Genomic DNA, 20,291 nt, shown 5'->3' with positions numbered 1-20,291 from the left:
GAAGGGCCATGCAATAATTTTGCAATAAAGTTTCAAACAAGTATCTATCTAAAAGAGGAAAAAAAATGGGAAGAACCCTATATAGCATGAAATATTATCAGTATCCCGGGGATGAGATTAGCCTATGTTAAACTGAACTGTAACTGGCACCAAAACGTGGCTACCTAGGTTAACTACCTACGAAAATGTGGCAAAAGGTTATTTCACAGAAGCACAGACCCTAGTGTGACTGGATGAGGCTGCAGGAGAACTGTGTACCTAAATGCTGAAGAGCCAAACTGACAGCAGCTGCTTGCCTGGGCTTCGGTCCTTCACTAGCTATGAAACTGTTATCGCTACGAAATTGTTAACATCCTCATCTCTGCAGCTAAGCATTTATGAGTAAGACCACTCAGGCTGTCGGGTTGCGGGATGTCTCCACAGCTTTCAAGGATCTCCTTTACTGAACAACTCCTTTGTCAGCAGAGGACAGATACAGGGGATAAATGTGGGAAAGAGAAAAACACACGGAGCAGACCAAATAATTCTGTTCGTTTTCTGGTGACTGGACATGAAAGCTTGAGGAAAAAAACTCAGTGCGGAAAGAGGAGAAATGAGAAGCAGGCACCTGAGCAAAGCAGTTTCAGTACCTTCCTTTGCCCCTTGCTGCACTCTTGCCCTGGCGCTCCGAGGGACCCCAGATCCCGGGAAACATCTCACCTTTTCTATATAAGCTAGCTCCAGATAGTCTCTGTTTGACACATGCACACACGCATAACTTGCCCTAATAATGCAGAAACATAAGGGATGCTGCTGAATTATAAGAGAATATTTAGTGTTGCTGCAATCCAGACTGGGGATTCAGGACAGACCTCAAGGGTGAATTATTTATCCTTGAGTTTTTAGGAGACAGAATAAACTACTACTTACTGACGAGTAGTACCCGGTTGATCTAAATAAACAGGCTCACTATGTGCACAGATAACTCAGAGCGGGGAACACTGAGGCTTTCTGCCCAATTACCTTTTTCTTAAAAACTGTAATCGCACGGATTAGAGTCCACTAATTCTACAAGGCTTATGACAGAGAACAGCAGCTTCCTGAACAGTCTCTCAACCCTTCACCTCAGAGGCAAGCACTTTACATTCTTTTAGCTGTTTCTTCTGATACTCTGTACTTACTTGCTCTATATTTCCAAATAACATGCTCACAGAATTCATTGATTATTTTCATTTTCACATATTATCCTTTGACCTCCTGCTACGGAAGATGAGACAACGCATTATCTGCATTAGAAAATGTAAACATACACAACAAAAGCCACTCAGTTGCCTATTGAAAACGCACAACAGAAGTTTTTAAAAATTATAATGCAAATGAACTGGCAAACTCCACAAATTTTCTGTTGGAACTAATCAACACAATTTAAAGTTCAAAGCAGTGACTTATAGTGTATAAAGCTAAGGCTTAACATTCCTCACTCCTTTTAGATCTAAGTGTCTCTTCATGTGCTTGCATTAGGTTATGAATTAGACACGGATTTGGGTTGATTCTTCATGAAACATTTTAGTACTAAATAATTCTGAAAATGTTCTGCAGTTATAAATCAAGATATTTAAAATCAGAAAGTCTTATATATGTTTCTTTCTAATTAATGTATATTGTTTCATTTTACAGAAAATTACTTTCATTTTTCACCTGGCATTTAACTTGTAAAATTATGCTTCATTTCATCAAGAGATCTTTCCAGTATAAACAATAATCAACACAAGACTTTTCTAATTTAAACAAGTCAAATGGAAAAACCCTTTGGGACATATAAAAACATCAATCTATCAACAAACTTGGGAGTTACTGCTTCACACATAGAAATACCTTAACCGTTAGTTATATGAAGCTCAAAGAGAGTTATTAAATTGATCATTATTTATTAAAGAGATTATCAAATTGCATATTATAATTGATTGTAGGAGGAAAAATAAAAAATATCAATTTGTAAATTTAAGTGACAATCAGGATACCAATACAATGGCCCTGAATTTGTTAAGTAGCAAAATTTTGTGATCTAGTCAGTGCTGACTTAAATGCAATAGAACTGCAAGATTTATCCTGCAAAAATATCACTTTCTTATCCCAACAGAACTTTCCACCTTAAATTCAGTTTTATTAATGACTACCTCAAATATAATTAAAGGGAAAGCCATATCAAAATGCAACTATTGTAGGCTTTTACATCCAGAGTAAGCAAAGAGTAATTTAACTTTTCATGCAACATAAATTCACTTACATCTAAAAGTTTAGTATATACATGTCCCAGGTACTAGGGACAAAATAACAAAACAGACAATCTTACCTACCCTGTAAACAAGCAATGTGCTTTATTAACACAAAATATATTCAGTACCAAAATATCCTTAGAAGAATCAAGCAAATATATGAATGCAAATATTCTCATTCTTGAAAAGTAAACCAGAGACAACTACGTTAAGATGCTTTCCTAACATCAGTGGTGAAGTTTAGTGAACCTTTGCCACGAAGCAAAACCTGTGATAGAGTTACAAAGACCCATCTAAGATATCTGACAGGCACAGAATATTAAACAACTCTTTGATCACATTAAGGATTCAATCACCATTCCTCAGATGTAAATAGTGTCATATCATTAGCCACATAATTTCTTGTGATTTGATAAACAAATGTAGAGGAATTAAGAACTATCTTAAAGGATGAGGTAAGGGCACCTGGGTGGCTCAGTTAAGATTAAGCATCTGACTTCGGCTCAGGTCATGATCTCGCTGTTTGTGGGTTCTGTGCTGACAGCTTGGAGCCTGGAGCCTGCTTCAGATCTTGTGTCTCCCTCTCTCTCTGCCCCTCCCCTGCTCGCGTCCTGTCTCTCTCTCTCTCAAAAATAAATAAACATTAAAAAAAAATTAAAGATGAGGTAAAATGATCATTTGAAACTGCATACGAGCTCCCGCTCAGCCGCGTTTCTTACCTATTTACTTTCACTGACCTTTTTTTGTGGGTAAGGGGGACTAGGTAAAGTTGAAATGAAAGGTTTGCAAGGCAGAGTACATATTCAGCTATACTATCTGTTGACTTTGGCTGACCTTTTTTTATGGGGAAGGGGAAGAAAGAGAAGTGTCTGCCTGTGGAAATCTCTGTGCTAATAAACATAAGGATCAAAAAAGCCCATCAACCACACCAAAGTTAAGACACTTACTATATAAAGGCAAGTCCCATGAGAGTCAATGCGACAAAGATAAAAGGCATTTCTGCATCTGCTGCTTTGTTAAGATTCTAAGTTTACTACAATATGATTAAAGACCATTTTCCTGCTCATGCAACATAATAAAGCTATTTATCTTATTTCACAATTAAACAGTATCACTAAATATCACATTTATGAGAAGGTATTAGTAAGAAACATTTTCAGTGTCTTATTTTACGTGAGCAAATACAGCTTATTTTTCTCAAATGTTTTTATTTTAAAAATTACCAACCCACAAAAAAATTACAAAGAACATAGTGAACACTCATCTATTCTTTGTCTAGACTCACCAATTATTAAAATTTTACATTTTTCTATCTTTATACATACACATATAAAAGAATACTTTTGCTGAACGTTTTAAACATAAATTGAAGAAATCAGAACTTGAGTGTCTTTTTGTGATTCTGCTTGTTTTTTAACAATTTTTTTTTTTAATTTATTTAGAGAGAGAGAGAGAGCAGTGGAGGGGCAGAGAGAGAAGGAGAGAGAGAATGCCAAGCAGGCTGTGCATTTTCAGCTCAGTGTCCGATACGGGGCTCAATCCCAAGAAAAAGATCATGACCTGAACTGAAATCAAGAACTGACGCTCAACCGAGTGAGCCACCCAGGCGCTCCTGTTTTTAACAACTGTGATCAGAAATATAAGAGCATATATTTACAGTGAGTGATACAGTACAAAGTTTGAGGCTTATAAATATGTGAATGAAAAAGAGAAGGAACTAAAATTTATTGAGTGCTTGATATGGGCTTGGCACTATGGGAACAGGCTTGCATACACTGATATTTAAATCTCATAATAATATGTTTTATGACCGAGGAAACAATGGGAGGTCAAGTGTCTTTATAAGAGATTAAATATAAGAATACCTAGTAATGGCAAATCCAGGATTTTAAACCAGATCTATTTTTCTATTACAACATGCTGCTTCTCTAAGCAATAATTTTTAAACAAATATATAATAATTTAGAGAAAAATACAGGCTGAATTGAAGCAGAACTGGTCAGGTGGTCATGGATTTGAATACAATGGTCCACACGTGCTCAACTTTGTATTTGTGCCCAGCGTGCACTGATCTGGCTCATGCTGCACCTTCACACAGTGTGCTTCCCCCATCCCATCTCCACAATGTGACGAGAACTGCCGTTCACAGAGCTCCTCCAAGGTTTAAGCACCATAATTATCTTATTAAAGTAAGGCGAGGTAAGGCATGAATGATGAATACCTTAACTCTCCCTACAGTACTTACATTTTAAAATAGGAAACTTATTATAACAATTCTCAAGGTATCTGCTATTTCTTTAAGCACTTGTTATGTGCCAAGAGTGTTTATAGTTTCATTTAACATTCCGAACATTCTGCAAAGCAGGTATCATTTCGTGTTTTTCACAGCTACTAAATGGAGGAAATGGCCTATCACCAAGTCTAATGGACTCAAAAGAACCTATGTTTACCCCACCACATAAAGGATTTTGAACCCATAGAGCTTTCCCATATGTCTCCAGAGAGCAAAGAATGGGGAGACATAGTGCTGGTTCTAGATAATTTCCTACTCCCACTTAGTACTTCTTTCTCAAAATTTGGAATTTTATTAACTTATAATCTATGAGTAGATAATTTAGAAAAAGTTAGCAATTCTGTTGTATCTTGAACTTAAATATTCTTTCTGAATGAAATAGTTACGAAGCCTTGGTCCTAGACTGTCTAATCTAATCTCTCCCAATAAAAACTTAAGATTATATAAGTTTAACTATGTTCTATGTCCAGGAATAGATCCTATTTGTAACTTGGGACTTAAATATATTTCAATAACATAGTAATATAGTTCACACAAGGACATCTGATATGTACTTACCCTAGTAACACTGCACGTGTTTAGGAATCTGACTTTTGAGAGGAACAAGAACCCAAAATAAAGAAAAAAAAACACAGAAAAGTGAGTGTGTGTGAAAAATGGCTATTTTTAAGTTATGTGAATTATATTAAGTGAGATTAAAAATAGTACATATAAAAGCAGAATAACATGCCATCTGCAAGTGAAGAAGCAGAGAGAAACATAAAAAGTAAAAGAAACTATAAAGTAAAACTTTCTGGGGCCACGGTTTCTCAGGACAGTTCTACATTACACAGGCAGTTCAATAACTTACACACAGTCAGCCTTGGTCAGAGAAGGTTAGACTTTTGTTGAGAAAGATTCAAGATTGTAAACATACCTAAGTTATACTCCAATTAAAGAAGTGAAAAAAATTTAAGGTAAGGATACCTGAAATCCCACCTATCAGTAATCTTCTTTAAATTCTGGTTAGATCTTTCCAAACGCTTTTCAACAAAAATGTGTACACATATGTGTATGCTCGGTTGTATATACAGTTACATGTGTATCTGTATACACATATTTCATAATTCTGAAAGGTTTTTAAATCCATGCTTGTTTTATGTGTCCACCACTGTCAAGACGCAATTATGTTGAATACTTCAACTCTGAAACAGCTATAGGTATTAGAAACAATACTGTATTTTGGCAATTTAGTCCCTAAGGAGATAATGTTTACGTAACAGGGGAAAATTATGTTATTTGGAAATACATAAAGGCCTGGACGTACAAGACGTGCTCAGGTATTGAGGAATATAAAAAGTACCAGATCTGGAAATAAAAGATCTAGGTTCAAGTTGGGCTCCATTACTTGCCAGCCGTGTGATAATGGCCCACCCCTCCACCTCCCTGGGACAACTGCCTTCTGGATATGGGAGTACACACCCACGGTAGCATTGTACGGATTAAAGTAAATACTGTATGTGAACATACTTTGTAAACTGGACATAGCTAATCAAAAATAAGAAGTTAAATATAAGAACAGATATCGATGTGGCAGAAGTGGAGGCCTAAGACTCTTCTCCTCTTGGACCTATCCTGCTCAGCATTCCTACTGCCTGAAATCCATTCAGTAGGGCGCTACTGACCCGGGACCCCCAGCACTGCCACAAAACCAAGTATGCCCCTACTAAGAATTACTGCGGGTTTAATTTAAAGTGTCAATGTAACTAGGGAAACACACACATTAAGCCTCAGGTCCTTTCACCTCCATACAAGTAAGTGGATAAAAGTGTTCTTCCAAGGGGGTAAAAGTCACGGAGAGGACAGGAGGTAAAGAATGCTTAAGTCAAGTTTATCTGGTATATACCTTTCCAGACACTTTTCAATGAAAATGTACATCTACACACACATTACAATCATAAAAGCTTTGTAGAATCAATAATCATTAAGATCGCAATCACCTAGGTCTAGCCCAGCCCCAGTGGAGTGCTTGATATTGGCCACAGTGGGAAGGCTTACGCCACTAAACTTCTATTTCCAACACCACAAATCAGGTTGCCCCCACCTACCTAGAGAGCCAGCTGTTAAACATTTATCAGGAAACCGCTGGTCAGCCCTTACTGTGTTTTATGTTGAATTAACAAACTGTGAATAAATTTAAATTGTATCATTATCAGGCCTTATAAAGAAGAAAAGGACTGCTAAAAATGCTAGTGTCTTGTATTTATAATTTCAGAGCTCAGAACTGACACTAAATTTAAAAGTTATGTACTTGGAGAACACGTTGACAAAAAAGGTTCACACTGTCACCAAGAAACTGAACTCCAAGGTGGCAGAGGACAACAAAAGGCCAGGTTGAGGCTGCCTGCTTCTGTTGCCATGAAATACAAATTATTATCTCACCCCTGGAGACTAGAGCTGAAATGGGCCTCAACCCCAAAGGGAGGGTCTTCTGTCGTCATCCATTCTGGTAGTAGTAATACTGACCATAGTAGCAAACACTTACATAGCACTTACTCTGTGCCAGCATATGTGTATATTACTCATCTAATCCTCATAACAAGCCTAGATGGTAGGTACGATTATCCTCTCCATTTTAAGGAAGAGGACTTCGAGCTATGCCATTTTAAAATAGTGTGCTCAAGTTTATACAGAAAGTAAAAGGCAGCTGGGCTCCATAGTCCGTGGTCCTGACTCCTATGTTATCAGGGAATGTGCCAGCCCACAATTAGTCCATGCAACTTGGACTTTCCACTATCCCAAATCTGTATTTGTGACTACATAGCTCCCGGCTACTCCCACTAACCCCAACGCAAACGACATGCTTAGGACTCCCTTTAGTGTGTTTCTACTTCTCTGCAGGCCTTTACTTTTATCGTTTCCTCAGCAAGATATTCTGAACCTTCTATTACAAGGGCTGTCAGATAACAGACATTCTATAAAAATGCCTGAATCATAGAACAGAGTACAGCTGTACCATTTTGTAACCAAAAAGGAGCTTAACAGTTGAGTTAGAAACATTAACATTGTTGGTATAGGCAGAGTGAGTTTCACATCATACATGCTTGGATGAGCACAGTTTGAAAACACTGGAATTAAAACTCACTTCATATTTTTCTTGCCAAAAATTCTGTAAGTCTAAAAGAAACACTGTTATTTGGTATCTTGCTACCGAAGACCATCGACAACAAAATGTTTGGAAGGTTAGAGTATTTATAAAAGTATCATGAAACTGAAGAGTATTCGTCTAAGGCTAATTTGATCATTTTAGCCTTTATCAATTTATGAAAGTTCTATCTTTAAATATCCGAGATTTGCTACCCCTGGAAGAGACAAAATGTTGCCTTTCCTAATGAAAAAATGTAATTACAGCAGCTTTCACTTTTCCTTGGCTGTCATACATAGCAGATCTTTTGATTTCTGACTGGGATTACGCAACAATCTACTTAGTATGAAACCAAAAACAAGCACTCCGAATTCAAATCACGCTCATGCATGATTGCAGGGCAAACATGGCTCAGCAGAAAAAGAAGTAACCTAATGGACAGCACATCAGAGGAAGATAATATGCTAAAATCTACGGTGATAACATTCACAGAAGAATGGAAATAATTCACTACAAAATATTATAGATTTAGTACTATTATCTTGAGTGAAGTTTAGAAAGAACCAACATGTACTGTTACCGAGCATATTGCCCATCAGCTAATGGGAATTCTGGTATTTTCATAAAGGCTGGAGTTTTTATTTAATCTAAACACACTAAATAATTTCATATGCTATGTTGCATACTACTTTTTAGATTTCTATTATTTACTCAGTGAAACATAATGAGCTACTATATAAGTAAACTACTTAAAGCTCTTTCTATTAGATATGATAGTATATCTCCATAAAACAAAAATATGGAACTTGAATTTTATGTTACTAAATCACATTGTCAGTTTGGATATAATGTCTACAATATAAATTATTTTATTTATTTATTTTTAAAATATTTATTTATTTTTGAGAGAGAGAGAGAGCAAACAAGGTAGGGCCAGGGAGAGAGAAGGAGACAGAGAATCAAAGCAGAGTTCAGGCTCCAAGCTGTTCACGCAGTGCTGACGTGGGGCTCAAACTCATATACCGTGAGATCATGACCTGGATGTCAGACACTTAACCGACTGAGCCACCCAGGTGCCCCAATAGGAACTATTTTAAAATGAATTTTTAAGGCCTTAAAAAACTAAATAAAATATAAAAATGAGCAAATAGATGAAATCTTATATTTTAAGAGTTTATGTTACAAAAACTGGCCACACCCAACCTAGAGGCAATAACTGTATAATTATCAGTGCTAAAAATTAAACAAGTTACGGGTGGTCTTTTGTCTTAAATCTTTTTTTATTAAAATGAATGTTCTGGCACTAAAAATATCATCAATCCAATGAGATTTAAAATTCTTCAGAGGATAAATTTAACTCATATCACATGGGGTAAGAAAATCTACCAAAAACATATCTTTTCTGACCTTTCCAGTGAGTGGTCACCACACACAAATAATGCGAGACATTATTAGAGTATAGTTAAAGCCACATTCTCAGCATGTTTTGAGAATTACAAGATATAGTACCTATATTCAAAACTGAAATTTTAAAAAAATGATTTTTTCTTCTGTTTATTCACCTTCTCATAATAAAGTCTTTGACAGTCCTATATTGAAATACACAACTATTAACCTCCAGTTACATTTAGTCTGAAGGTAGAACAGTAATTTAGTAGCCACAATGTATGTTAAAATTAAAATTCTCTTTCTGGAAAAAAGAGGATGTTGCTTCTACATACTGCCTTTGATGGAAGTTGGTTTAAGTTTTTAATCCACTTCATATTGAGAAAATACCATTTTTACAGAGGAAAAATAAAAAGAATACCAGGCTTCAGGCTTGACGAGGGATAATAGTCCCAAAGACCTTAAAATGGCCCTGGTGAATGGAAGCTTAGGGGACACTAAAAGCTTGGCTGGGAAGGCAAGAGAAATATAAGAGAAGAGTTAAAGGAAAATACAGGATAAAGGAACAAGGTACAGGCTAAGGAGGAAGTCAACGGGGAATTGAAGATTAATGATGTAGGAGGGAGAAGGGGTGATTTCAAGGAGTAAAGTTCTGAAAAAAACAAGAGCATATGGGATTAAGAGCACTCATGTCCAGTGGTAGCAGAGGAATGGATTAGTACAGATTTAGATAATCTGCAGGCTTGCGGTAGAAACTGAGATAATTTGTGCTTGAGCCCTATAGTTTTCTGTTGTTGTTTTTTTTTTGAAAAAAGAGAAAAACGAGGTCTTTTACTGAATAGGGTTGGTGAGGTGTCTTGAGAAGCGAAGCAAAGGCTGGAAACAGTTTAAAATTAGCACAGTATTTTTAAGCATGTCTTGTTCTATAATTCTTATAATCATCTTGTGAGGATAGACAATATTAATTCCATTTTACATATAAAGAAACCTGGACTCTAAGTTATATAGGAAAACTACCTATTAAATGTCGTTTCCACCTGTATGTTAAGGATCTCATATTATTTAATTATAATTTCACTTTTTCCAAATGCTTACAGATACAGCTGTGACACTTTTGATCTTATAGCACTTCACAGAATCATGACCTAAGTCATTCCTCTCCCCAGAAGCACTAAACATCTATCTTCCAATCTCTGTCTTGCTCAGGATTCAGGAAAGAAGCAAAGCCTACTTCTTAAAAATGGAGAGAAAAGTAAGGCCGTGAGCCTCACATTGTGATCATTTTTGTGCGTGTTTAGTTGCCTACAAGATTTTAGAGTAATACAGTTCATATTCAAAAGCCCAGTCTTAACAAATATTCCTGCGACAAATCTACATCTACAAAAGTCAGGCATTTCCCAACTGAGTCTTCAAGGATACTTAAGTATACGGATAAAACAGGGAATGGCCAGTAGGGTTAAGATCATGATGACAATTCTGAAAAGAAAGTATAGGTAGTCACTAGGCTTCTCCCTTTAAACAGGACAGAAATGGATTTAATATGTCCCTTCACAGGATTCCCAAATCAGAAAGACCCAATTAAAACCGTTAGGGATGCAAAAAACTCCAATTAGTGAGATTCTGTTTCACAGAGACATGGCTTTGCAATTCTGAAACTGCTTTCTGAGCATTCTAGGGTTTGCAAATAAGTCCATATATTGTGGATAATGGGAATTAGGAGTTACAAATTTGGAAAAGGAGAAAAAATAGAATAAATACTGTGTAGTGTAGAATTGGAACTGGGATGTATGTCTGGAGACACACATACACACACATATATATTCATACATAGATGCATATGTGCACACACACATATACACACTCATCTACATACATTCACAAACATACATATACTTATACTGATTCTTTCAACTATAACAATCTCAGTCTTAAGATTCATATAATTAACCCTGAAGAAATGGAATTTCACAATTTTTAAAATCTAAATTTAAAAGAAATTGGCTACACAACCTACTGTGTAGAAAGGTGTCATTACAGGAATAACTATCAGGACAAAAGGCTTTCAAATGGAGCAGCAAGGCTATCTTTAAATAGCAAAGAATTTATGTATGCGGCAGTTATAAAAACAGAAAAAATACAGTATTAATCCCAATGGCATAAATTCAAATGTGCCCAGCTCAGATCATTTTATTAGTACGATAAACACATTATCTTTCATAAAAGTTGAAAAGATACAAATGCTACTTAGTATTTCACAATGTAACTTATAAAAACCACCGTACCTTACAGTAAAATCATAGGAGCAAGAGGCCAGAACGGAAGCATGAAACGGTGAAAACTACAAAAACAAAACAAAACTTTCTCAAGTTAGCTGTCATTATAACTTGCTGCTTCATAAGGTTATTCCCACAAGCATTACAATAAATTAAAGTTTAGTCAAGACTGTCACTTAAAATTCTGCTTTCCCAAACCTTCCATGCCTTAATTCAAGGCAAAAATCTTCTAGTCTCTTAAGTATCATCTGCAGGAAAAACATTTACTTTTATATTCTCCAAAGAAAAATAATTCTTTAAGCTTTTTAGCACTTATTTAGAATAAAATATTCCCAAAGGGTGGCTATTCTGGAAAAATTAAATACATTTCATAATGCCTATCCAAAAATAACTCCTACAAATATAAGGGATTTAAGTATGTGACAGTACAAATATATAATTATATAATTTACCAATTTACAAATACATATTATGATTGCTATTGGCACAAGTATCAAATAATCATTTAAATGTTAAATAAAAACATCTTTAAAAGAATTTTTATGTTATTCATACAACACAGCTAATGAAAAGGATAACAAGGACAAAAACTGCAAATTTAAAGAGGAATATCTTTTAGACAAATAATCAACATACTTTAACAGGTTTCCCAATGTAATTATATTTCTTCAGTTTTTTTCTCTCCAGTATTTTAATGGTTATACATATAAATAAAACTACTTTCAAATATACTTTATAGTTTACAAAATACTTGCAGAATACGGAGTTTCATTCTCAAAAGCATTGTGAAGTAAATACTGAAAGTATTTCCCAACTACGAAAACCTGTGTACCATTAAAACAACATGGCGCTGCATCTCATATGTTGGGTTGCAGCCAATAAAAATTAAAATACTAATTTAACTAAAATTTAGAATTTTTCAAATAGGAATAACCCAACTATTTAAAAGATCAATAAAGTACTTCTTTACCCATAATGTAATAAAACAAAAAATGAAATTGGGAGATGTCACTTAACAAGATATTTTCCGCAGTGACTTAGCAAAACCTACCAATAAAAGCTGGGAAACTAACATAAGCCACCTCATAACCAGGCAAATTGCTTGGGAGTAGCAGAAAAAAATTATCTTTATCTCATCCTCTGCTGTTTGCAGAGTGGAAAATTTTCTATACCCCAAATGTTTGTGAATATCCACACGTATTACCCTGTTAGAGAAGGAATTAGCCACCTCTCTATAAACTTCAACAAAAATACCAAGAATTACCCAGTTAAAAACACATGAAAAGCGGGGCGCCTGGGTGGCGCAGTCGGTTAAGGGTCCGACTTCAGCCAGGTCACGATCTCGCAGTCCGTGAGTTCGAGCCCCGCGTCAGGCTCTGGGCTGATGGCTCGGAGCCTGGAGCCTGTTTCCGATTCTGTGTCTCCCTCTCTCTCTGCCCCTCCCCCATTCATGCTCTGTCTCTCTCTGTCCCAAAAATAAATAAAAACGTTGAAAAAAAAATTAAAAAAAAAAAAAAATAAAATAAAAAAAAAAAAACACATGAAAAGGAATAGTAGAATGGAAATGACAGAATAAAAATACATTTGCAATTAAACTTAAGCACTGATTGGCTACATTGTCCCAATTTATTCAGTAATTATTCAAGTATTTTAACTAATTTTAGCTTTCATTTTTTATCATCATTAATTGGCTAACAAAAATATGCACAAAAAGAATCAATATTCCCAACCTCTAAACACCTTTTATATACGCTTCATTGATAATGTTTCTGTTTATGCTCTACCCATAGAAAGATGAGCACTTACTTTTACTCTCCTAATAGCATACGTGTGACCCAGAAGTTCGAATACTGGTTGTCGTATGTTCCGCAGGTCCCAGCCCCTCAAACTACAATCGACTGCCCCCGTCACCAGCAAATTCTGCAAAATGATTCACAAAAAGGTGAGCAGTGCACACGTCAGAACAAGGTGTAGTCTCAAAAGCACTGTGGAGTCTTCATTCTACCTTTAGTAGTATCAATAAGGACATAAGGGGTTAAAAATCATGCCTGACAAATGAGCCCACCTTTCTCTTCAGTGTATTCTGAGGCTTCACCAGGTGTTAAAGGGCAAGAGGCCTGCTAACTTAGGAATATGGGGGAAGGGCAAAGGGTACAAATTAGGTTATGTTTTTCTAAATCTAATTCAATCATTGTGCCCCACTCTCATGAGCCATGTCTTAACATGATATCTAATCATAACTGAGACCTTGTGTAAAAAGTGGTGATTCTTCTGTCTAGTCAGGTTTTACCAATCCTTCCATCTAGAGTCCTCGGTGAACTCACAGTTCCTGGGTGAATTGGGCCACGTGCTGGCTCCAAAGTCAGCCCCATCCCATGTCAACCAAAGCAGCAATTCATTGTCTGAATGTGCTGGGTTCCAGTGTAAGCTCATTTGAGGAAAAAATTTCAGTGATTTAAAGCAAAAAAAAAAAAAAAAAAAAAAAAAAAATTAACAACTCTCAACTATGTATCAGCACCTTTTTTTAGAATTCCCCAAAGTATAACATATAGTCTACAATTCATTTTCCTATATGGAAAACTCATTTATGATGACAGAAATTTGAACTGCAGTTATCAGCACTGAAATTTTTATTTAGATCAAGTATTATTATTGAACGTGTACTCTATTTTCTTTTAATCTATTTTATTTCTTTTTAAAGAACTCTGCCAATACAATGCCCTCTTAACTTTCATTAATAAATTTAAAACTGAGAAAAAACAGGCATATGTTTTCTCCATCTGTCACAGTCAACAGACCACTTTAGGACATAAACAGTGTATCAATTCATGTTTAATCCACTTCTGTTCTGAATTCGTATGCTCATGTGGTTAACTGAAGCTTTGCAAAAAGGCACAAACGGACACTGTTATTGAAGCATCAAGTTTGGTCAGGCTTATATGGGAAGATGAAACAAAATTTAAAAACTGATGGACTTTCAAACTAAAAATCAAGTTAAAAACAGTTCAGCAGCCTAACCAGCAAAGCGAACAAGAAATAATAGCAGATGATACAAATTGGTGGGGTTAAGAGCAATAAAGGAAAAAAAATTACATAAATTGTAAAGCAGTTTCCCAAACATGCAAGTAAGGCTGCACTGTTGAACTTTGAGAATTTCTATTTCTTATCGTGCCTGTTTTATGTGCACTTAAATCCAATTAATGCTAATGTGGGTCGCTCACAGTCATCAATTACAAATGAAGAGGGACTGCCTTTAACCTAATGGTCCATAAACACCATCAAAGTCCACACAAACAAGGGTAAAATAAAATCTAAAGCATTTCAACATTAGCAAGGGCTCAGCAGCTCAGGACAGATCCAGACAGGGTACCTCATTGTATTTACACCAGTCACAACTCAAAATTTCTGCCTGATGTGCTGGAACCACAATTCTGACTCCTGTTGACTTCACATCCCAGATTCTCAGCGTCTGATCACCTGATGAAAGATAAAGACTTGATCACTTTCCATCACACCACTTGGATGCACAGTGACATTGTACTCATGATGATAAATTGAGGAAAAATACACTGTTTTACTGTTAGGATACTGCTGTCTTCCTCTCTCTCTCTCTCTCTCTCTCTCTCTCACACACACACACACACACACACACACACACACACACACACAAGGTTTTTAACTATTATAATGCATAGGAACTACTAAAAGTGATGAACTACAAAAAGTAATGCGCCATGACAATGTTTTTAGATCTACTTAAAGCAGGAAATCTGAATTTCACACTGACACAAACACAGTAGCAACTAAGAGTGCATTTCTCTTTAGGATAGGAAAAGGCCCTGAAAATCCTCAGCTTCCAGTAAATAACCCTGTAGCACCCTATACCAGTACAATCTATAAAAACAAAATGCTAACAGTTTTACTGTTAAATGTGGGCAGTCTACCAAAATAGAGAAATTTTAAAGTTAGCTTTTATGTTTACTACATTTTAATGGGCCAGGCGGAGGTATATTTTTCTCCTTGGAAAAAAACAAGTTGAAAGAATTTAAGGATTATATTTTGCATTGGTTTACATTGCTTAGTTCCACAAAGTTATCCCTGATTAAATGTTTTATATACTGTTTGCCTTCAATTTTTATAAACTATTAGGAAACAACAAAATGACCAGATGAACAAAACTCAGGATCTACATATCTATATCAACGGTAAATTATAAACAATAACTGATGCAAAGAGAAAGCTGGTAAGGCCTGATGAAAGAACACAGTCTATGGTGTGATGGCAGGCAGGTCTTGAATTCCATTAGAAGTTGTGCGACCCGGAACAAGCTACATAGTATCTCAGACCGATTCTTCATTTCCAAAAAAGAAACAGAATGCCTACATGTAGGGCTGTACAAGAATTTAGTGTAATAAAGTGTCTGTAAAGCACTTAGCATGATCTCTAGCACATAGTAGATATTTTAATATATGGTATACAATAATGCTAAAATTTTAAATTGTCTTTTACTTATATATGTTTTCCTACATTCCCAATTCTAAATCATATGTCATGTATCTAAATATAGCAATTTTAGGCAATGGGTTTTTTTCTGATTTCTTTGGAAGTTGTTTAAGAAATGTAAGAATTGCATTGTTGGTGGTAATGAAAGGTAAGGATTAACAATGGGGCTCTGGAGTTCTAGGGCTTAATTCTAATCCAGCTCAGTCTTTTGCTCCCTGATGATGTTTAAAAAAAAAAAAAAAAAATTCAATGTTTATTTATTTTTGAGAGCGACATAGCACAAGCAGGGGAGGGACAGAGAGAGAGAGAGAGAGACACAGTATCCGAAACAGGCTCTGAGCTGTCAGCACAGAGTTGAACTCCTGAACCTCAAGGTCATGACCTGAGCGGAAGTCATCAGACACTTAACCCACTGAACCACCCAGGCGCCCCTCCCTGCTGATGTTTAATCAAATTACTTAACTTCCCTGATTCTCATTTTCCTTACCTGTGATAAAATATTTACTTTATAAAGTTTAAATGAGATAATGTTTTTAAAAATAAAATCAGAAAATATACCCATGATTAGAAGTCATTCCCACCCCTATTTATAATAACATGAATAACAGCGAATATTTATTGAGTGTTTACTATATACCAGGTGGTGGTCTAAACATTTTATATGCCTTAACTTTTTAAAAACATAACAAGTGAGATAGAAATTTTGATCATATAAAAAGTAATTTTTGTAGTAATTTACAAATGGGGAAACTGAGGCTCATGGAAGTGAAATAATCCCCGCAAGAGAGCAAGCAATGGAACCAGGATTGGACCAAGAGCCTAGGCGGGCAGGCTCCCCAGCCTGTGTGCACCACACCCACCCTGCACTGCTTCCTAATGCTACTGGAGGGGAACTGCCATATGGCCAATATTGGCTGAATCTTGAGGAATTATTCTTTTAACTTCTATGCTTTTCCAATAAATTGGAGAAAAAACATTTAATCTCACACACACACACACACACACACACACACACACACACACACACACACCATTCTACCATATTTGCCCCACGGTTATTTTAGAAATAAAAGTAGTAACACAAATAAAGGTTGAAACCTCTATTGTAGTTTCAGTCCCATTCCTCATCGTCCTTGCTCAGAGGTCATCACGATCATGAATTTGGCATCCCTTCAGTCTGTGTTTTTGTAATACTTCCACTATATTTTTATGGATCCACATATATGTATCATTGCTTTGTGTGTGGGCTTTGCAGTTTTTTATTTAAAAATACCATCTTCAGGGGCGTCTGGGTGGCTCAGTTGGTTGGGTGTCCGACTCTTGATTTCAGCTCAGGTCATGACTTCATGGTCATAAGATTGAGCCCTGCGTCGGGCTCTACACTGGGTGTTGAGCCTGCTTGAGATTCTCTTTCTGTCTCTCCTCCTCCCTCTCCCTTCCCCCCCTACCCCCCCCCATGTGTTCATGCATGCTCTTTCTCTCAAAAAATTTTTTTTCAAATAAATAAAAATAAAATACCATCTTCATACTCTTTTCAAATTTGAGTATAGTTGCCATATTAGTTTCAGGCGTACAACATAGTGATTCAATATCTCTATATGGTATGCTGTGCTCGCCACTGTATAGCTACCAATCTGTCACCACACAATGCCACTATAATACCATTGACTGTATTCCCCGTGCTGTACCTTTTATTTCCATGACTCATTCATTCCGTAACGGGAAGACTGCATGTCCCACTCCCCTTCACCCATTTTGCCCATCGCCCATCCCTCTTCCCATCTTCTTACTTTTTTTTTTAACGTTTACTTATTTTTGAGAGAGACAGAGAGAGAACATGAGTGGGTTGGGGGCAGAGAGAGCAGGAGAAACACAAACTCAAGCAGGCTCCAGGCTCTGAGCCATCAGCACAGAGCCCGATGTGGGGCTTGAACTCACGAGCTGTGAGATCATGACCAGAGCTGAAGTCGGATGCCCAACCGACTGAACCACCCAGGCACCCCTTTCTTCTTATTTTAAAAAAGATTGAAAACCACTCTGATAAAAGAAAGGAACTTACATTTTTGGATCTAGGTAAATATGATGGGGATGGGAAGGAATGATGAGTTTGAAAGTACCAAATGGAAACTGTTCAGAATCGATATAGACTAGAGCTTCAGATATCTTCAGGAGCCCTAGTCATAGTCAATGTCTAGCCACCAGTCAGTAGAATTTGTTTCAAAATTCTAAATACCTTTGGTAAAATGATCTTTAGGCTCTCCCTAGCCTTCTGAGTATAAAGCAAGGTGGCATGGGTATCTAGTGTTTGGACTTCCTAGCAATACACTTCTTATAGGACAAGCATCCTTTTCTCACCATGTGACTCCAGAAAGACCTATGGCTCAACACAGCTGACCACCCACGGACAGGTCCAAGAAAGACCAGTCATAGTATCTTATTCCCTGTCCTGACCACAGCTGATAGGTGAAAGGTAGGTACTTGGGGAAAAATGACAGTCCCTCTCTTAGGATTCATAGATTATTAAATTGAGGAGCTGCTGACGGCCACATGTCTCACTGTTTGGGGAAAGCCAGCTTGCAGAATGAAGTTAACAAGCAGAGAAAAGTCCAGATTAAAGACAGAAAATATGTACTGGGACTGTACAAGCATCCCTTCCGTTTCTGGGGTTGCATTTCAATAAATTCTACAAAGACCTAAGAGAGCTCAAGTTCTAACACCTGTAGGCAAAGGAGACCCCTTACCATCATGGAGGGAGTAAATGGAATCCCCTAAAGCTTCAGTCTGGAAAAAGCCTAGCCCCAGAGAAGAACATTTGGTTGAGCACAAGGCTTCCACTAAAACATAGGAAATACCTAAATGATGTACAGAAGCTTTCAAAAATTTATATTTAATATCAGGTCTGAAACTCTAAAGTCCGCTACAGCTACAACTAAAGCACTGTTGAAAGTTGAATGTGCTGTGTTCATCCTAATAATTACATTTTATGGGTAAGTGAATGGTTTAGAGTACAAAGCCTTACAGTGAGTGTGGACTAGGCCATCAAGAGGTAACTTATTCTAGCAACATTATAGATGAGTCTCGCAAAACATAATGTTGAATGAAAGAAACCTGAAGGAGTAGTATAAGAAGAGGCGAAATGAATCTATGCTATTAGAAGGCAGGACAGTGGTCATCCTGGAATGGGGTAGGGGAGCCTCTCAGAATGTTCTGTTTCTTGATCTGGCTGCTGGTACACAGATGGGCTCACTGTGAAAATTCTTTGTGTCATACACTTAAGATCATGCACTGCTCCATGAGTGTATTATACTTCACTAAAAGATTTAACAAAACAACAACAAAGACTGGGTGTGTGGCTACTCCCAATTTCTCTGGGACAATATTTTGGTTCCTCACTACCATATGCAAGCAACATTCACGCACACGCAAAAACAGCCCCGGTCTAGGGTGTCCCTTCTTGCAGCTAACTCAAGGGACACAAAAAGATGGAAACCGTTCTGAAGGAGCTAAGAATTCCACTTACTTACTTCATCCTCCTTTGTTTTCCAGGTAGGAGAGACAGCTTCTGGCCAAATGGTACCATGACTCACTCAACCCTTAGCCACCAGGATATCTGTATCTATATTGTTTTGTTTTGTTTTGTTTTAATTGCATTTTCCAGACAACTGGCCTTTCATTGCCAGCCAGACGTTTCCCAGGGCCCTGTGATAGTGCCATGGACCCACCTGAATTACCAGCTTCTCTTATCAGTTGCAGACCCACCACTGGCAGCAGAACCAGTGAGTTTAAGTGCACAGTATGGAGTAGGAAATGCTGCCTATGGCTACGTCTACTTTTAAACTGCATCAGGTAAGAGGAAGTTGAGTAAGGAGAATGAGCGTAAATGCTGAATCTGACACTGTGAACAGAGCAGCAAAAAGTGCATACTGGGCCCAAATAATTGAATTGAATTGAAATGCCAGATGCTTATCAGATGTGACAGGACTTTTTTCTAAGAGTAGAATGAGGGTGGGTTTTTTTCTTTCATTTTTATTTGTATTTTTTTAACTACTGGACCCCTTCATTCAGGCATGACTATGACTTATGCAATTATGTGGAGTCTGTAATAGCAATAACTTAGTTTTCATGGTTCAAAGAAAGTTTACTTCATGTTAATGTTCTTTATGTAAAGACGTAAATATTCTTCCCTTCTATCTCATATCATGAACTAGACAGAATGCGATGTCTTTAGAGAACTCTGCTTTGGAAGGGAAATCTAGATCTCAATCTCTAAAAACTCTCCTCTTTGGCCTGTGTTAACTTAGCCAATGATAACAAGTTTAGTTCTAGATTTGCAAATGCCATTTAACTTTGAAGGTGACTAAATTCTTAGAATGATCTAAATGCTATATTCTTATATATTATCCTAAAATGCAAACTGCTATAAGCAGTTGAGTGGCATAGTTAATCATATGTGTGCC

At 36.7% G+C, this 20,291-nt stretch overlaps 1 protein-coding gene across 1 annotated transcript in view; it reads right to left on the bottom strand.

Annotated features, from left to right (window-relative positions):
* The window catches only part of PEX7 (peroxisomal biogenesis factor 7), a 77,419-nt gene that overhangs the window by 32,298 nt on the left and 24,830 nt on the right, over window positions 1–20,291 (bottom strand). Inside the window, exons 6-8 of the mRNA XM_047860163.1 lie at window positions 14,702–14,808; window positions 13,138–13,251; window positions 11,341–11,396 (exon numbers count right to left, since the gene is read on the bottom strand). Coding sequence (XP_047716119.1) covers window positions 11,341–11,396; window positions 13,138–13,251; window positions 14,702–14,808 — 277 coding nt within the window. The remainder of the gene's footprint in view (window positions 1–11,340; window positions 11,397–13,137; window positions 13,252–14,701; window positions 14,809–20,291) is intronic.

The sequence above is a fragment of the Prionailurus viverrinus genome, chromosome B2, assembly GCF_022837055.1.
Source record: "Prionailurus viverrinus isolate Anna chromosome B2, UM_Priviv_1.0, whole genome shotgun sequence".
Lineage (NCBI taxonomy): Eukaryota > Metazoa > Chordata > Mammalia > Carnivora > Felidae > Prionailurus > Prionailurus viverrinus.
The sequence above is the reverse complement of the archived record's forward strand: the minus strand, read 5'-3'. Positions and strand labels throughout refer to the sequence as shown.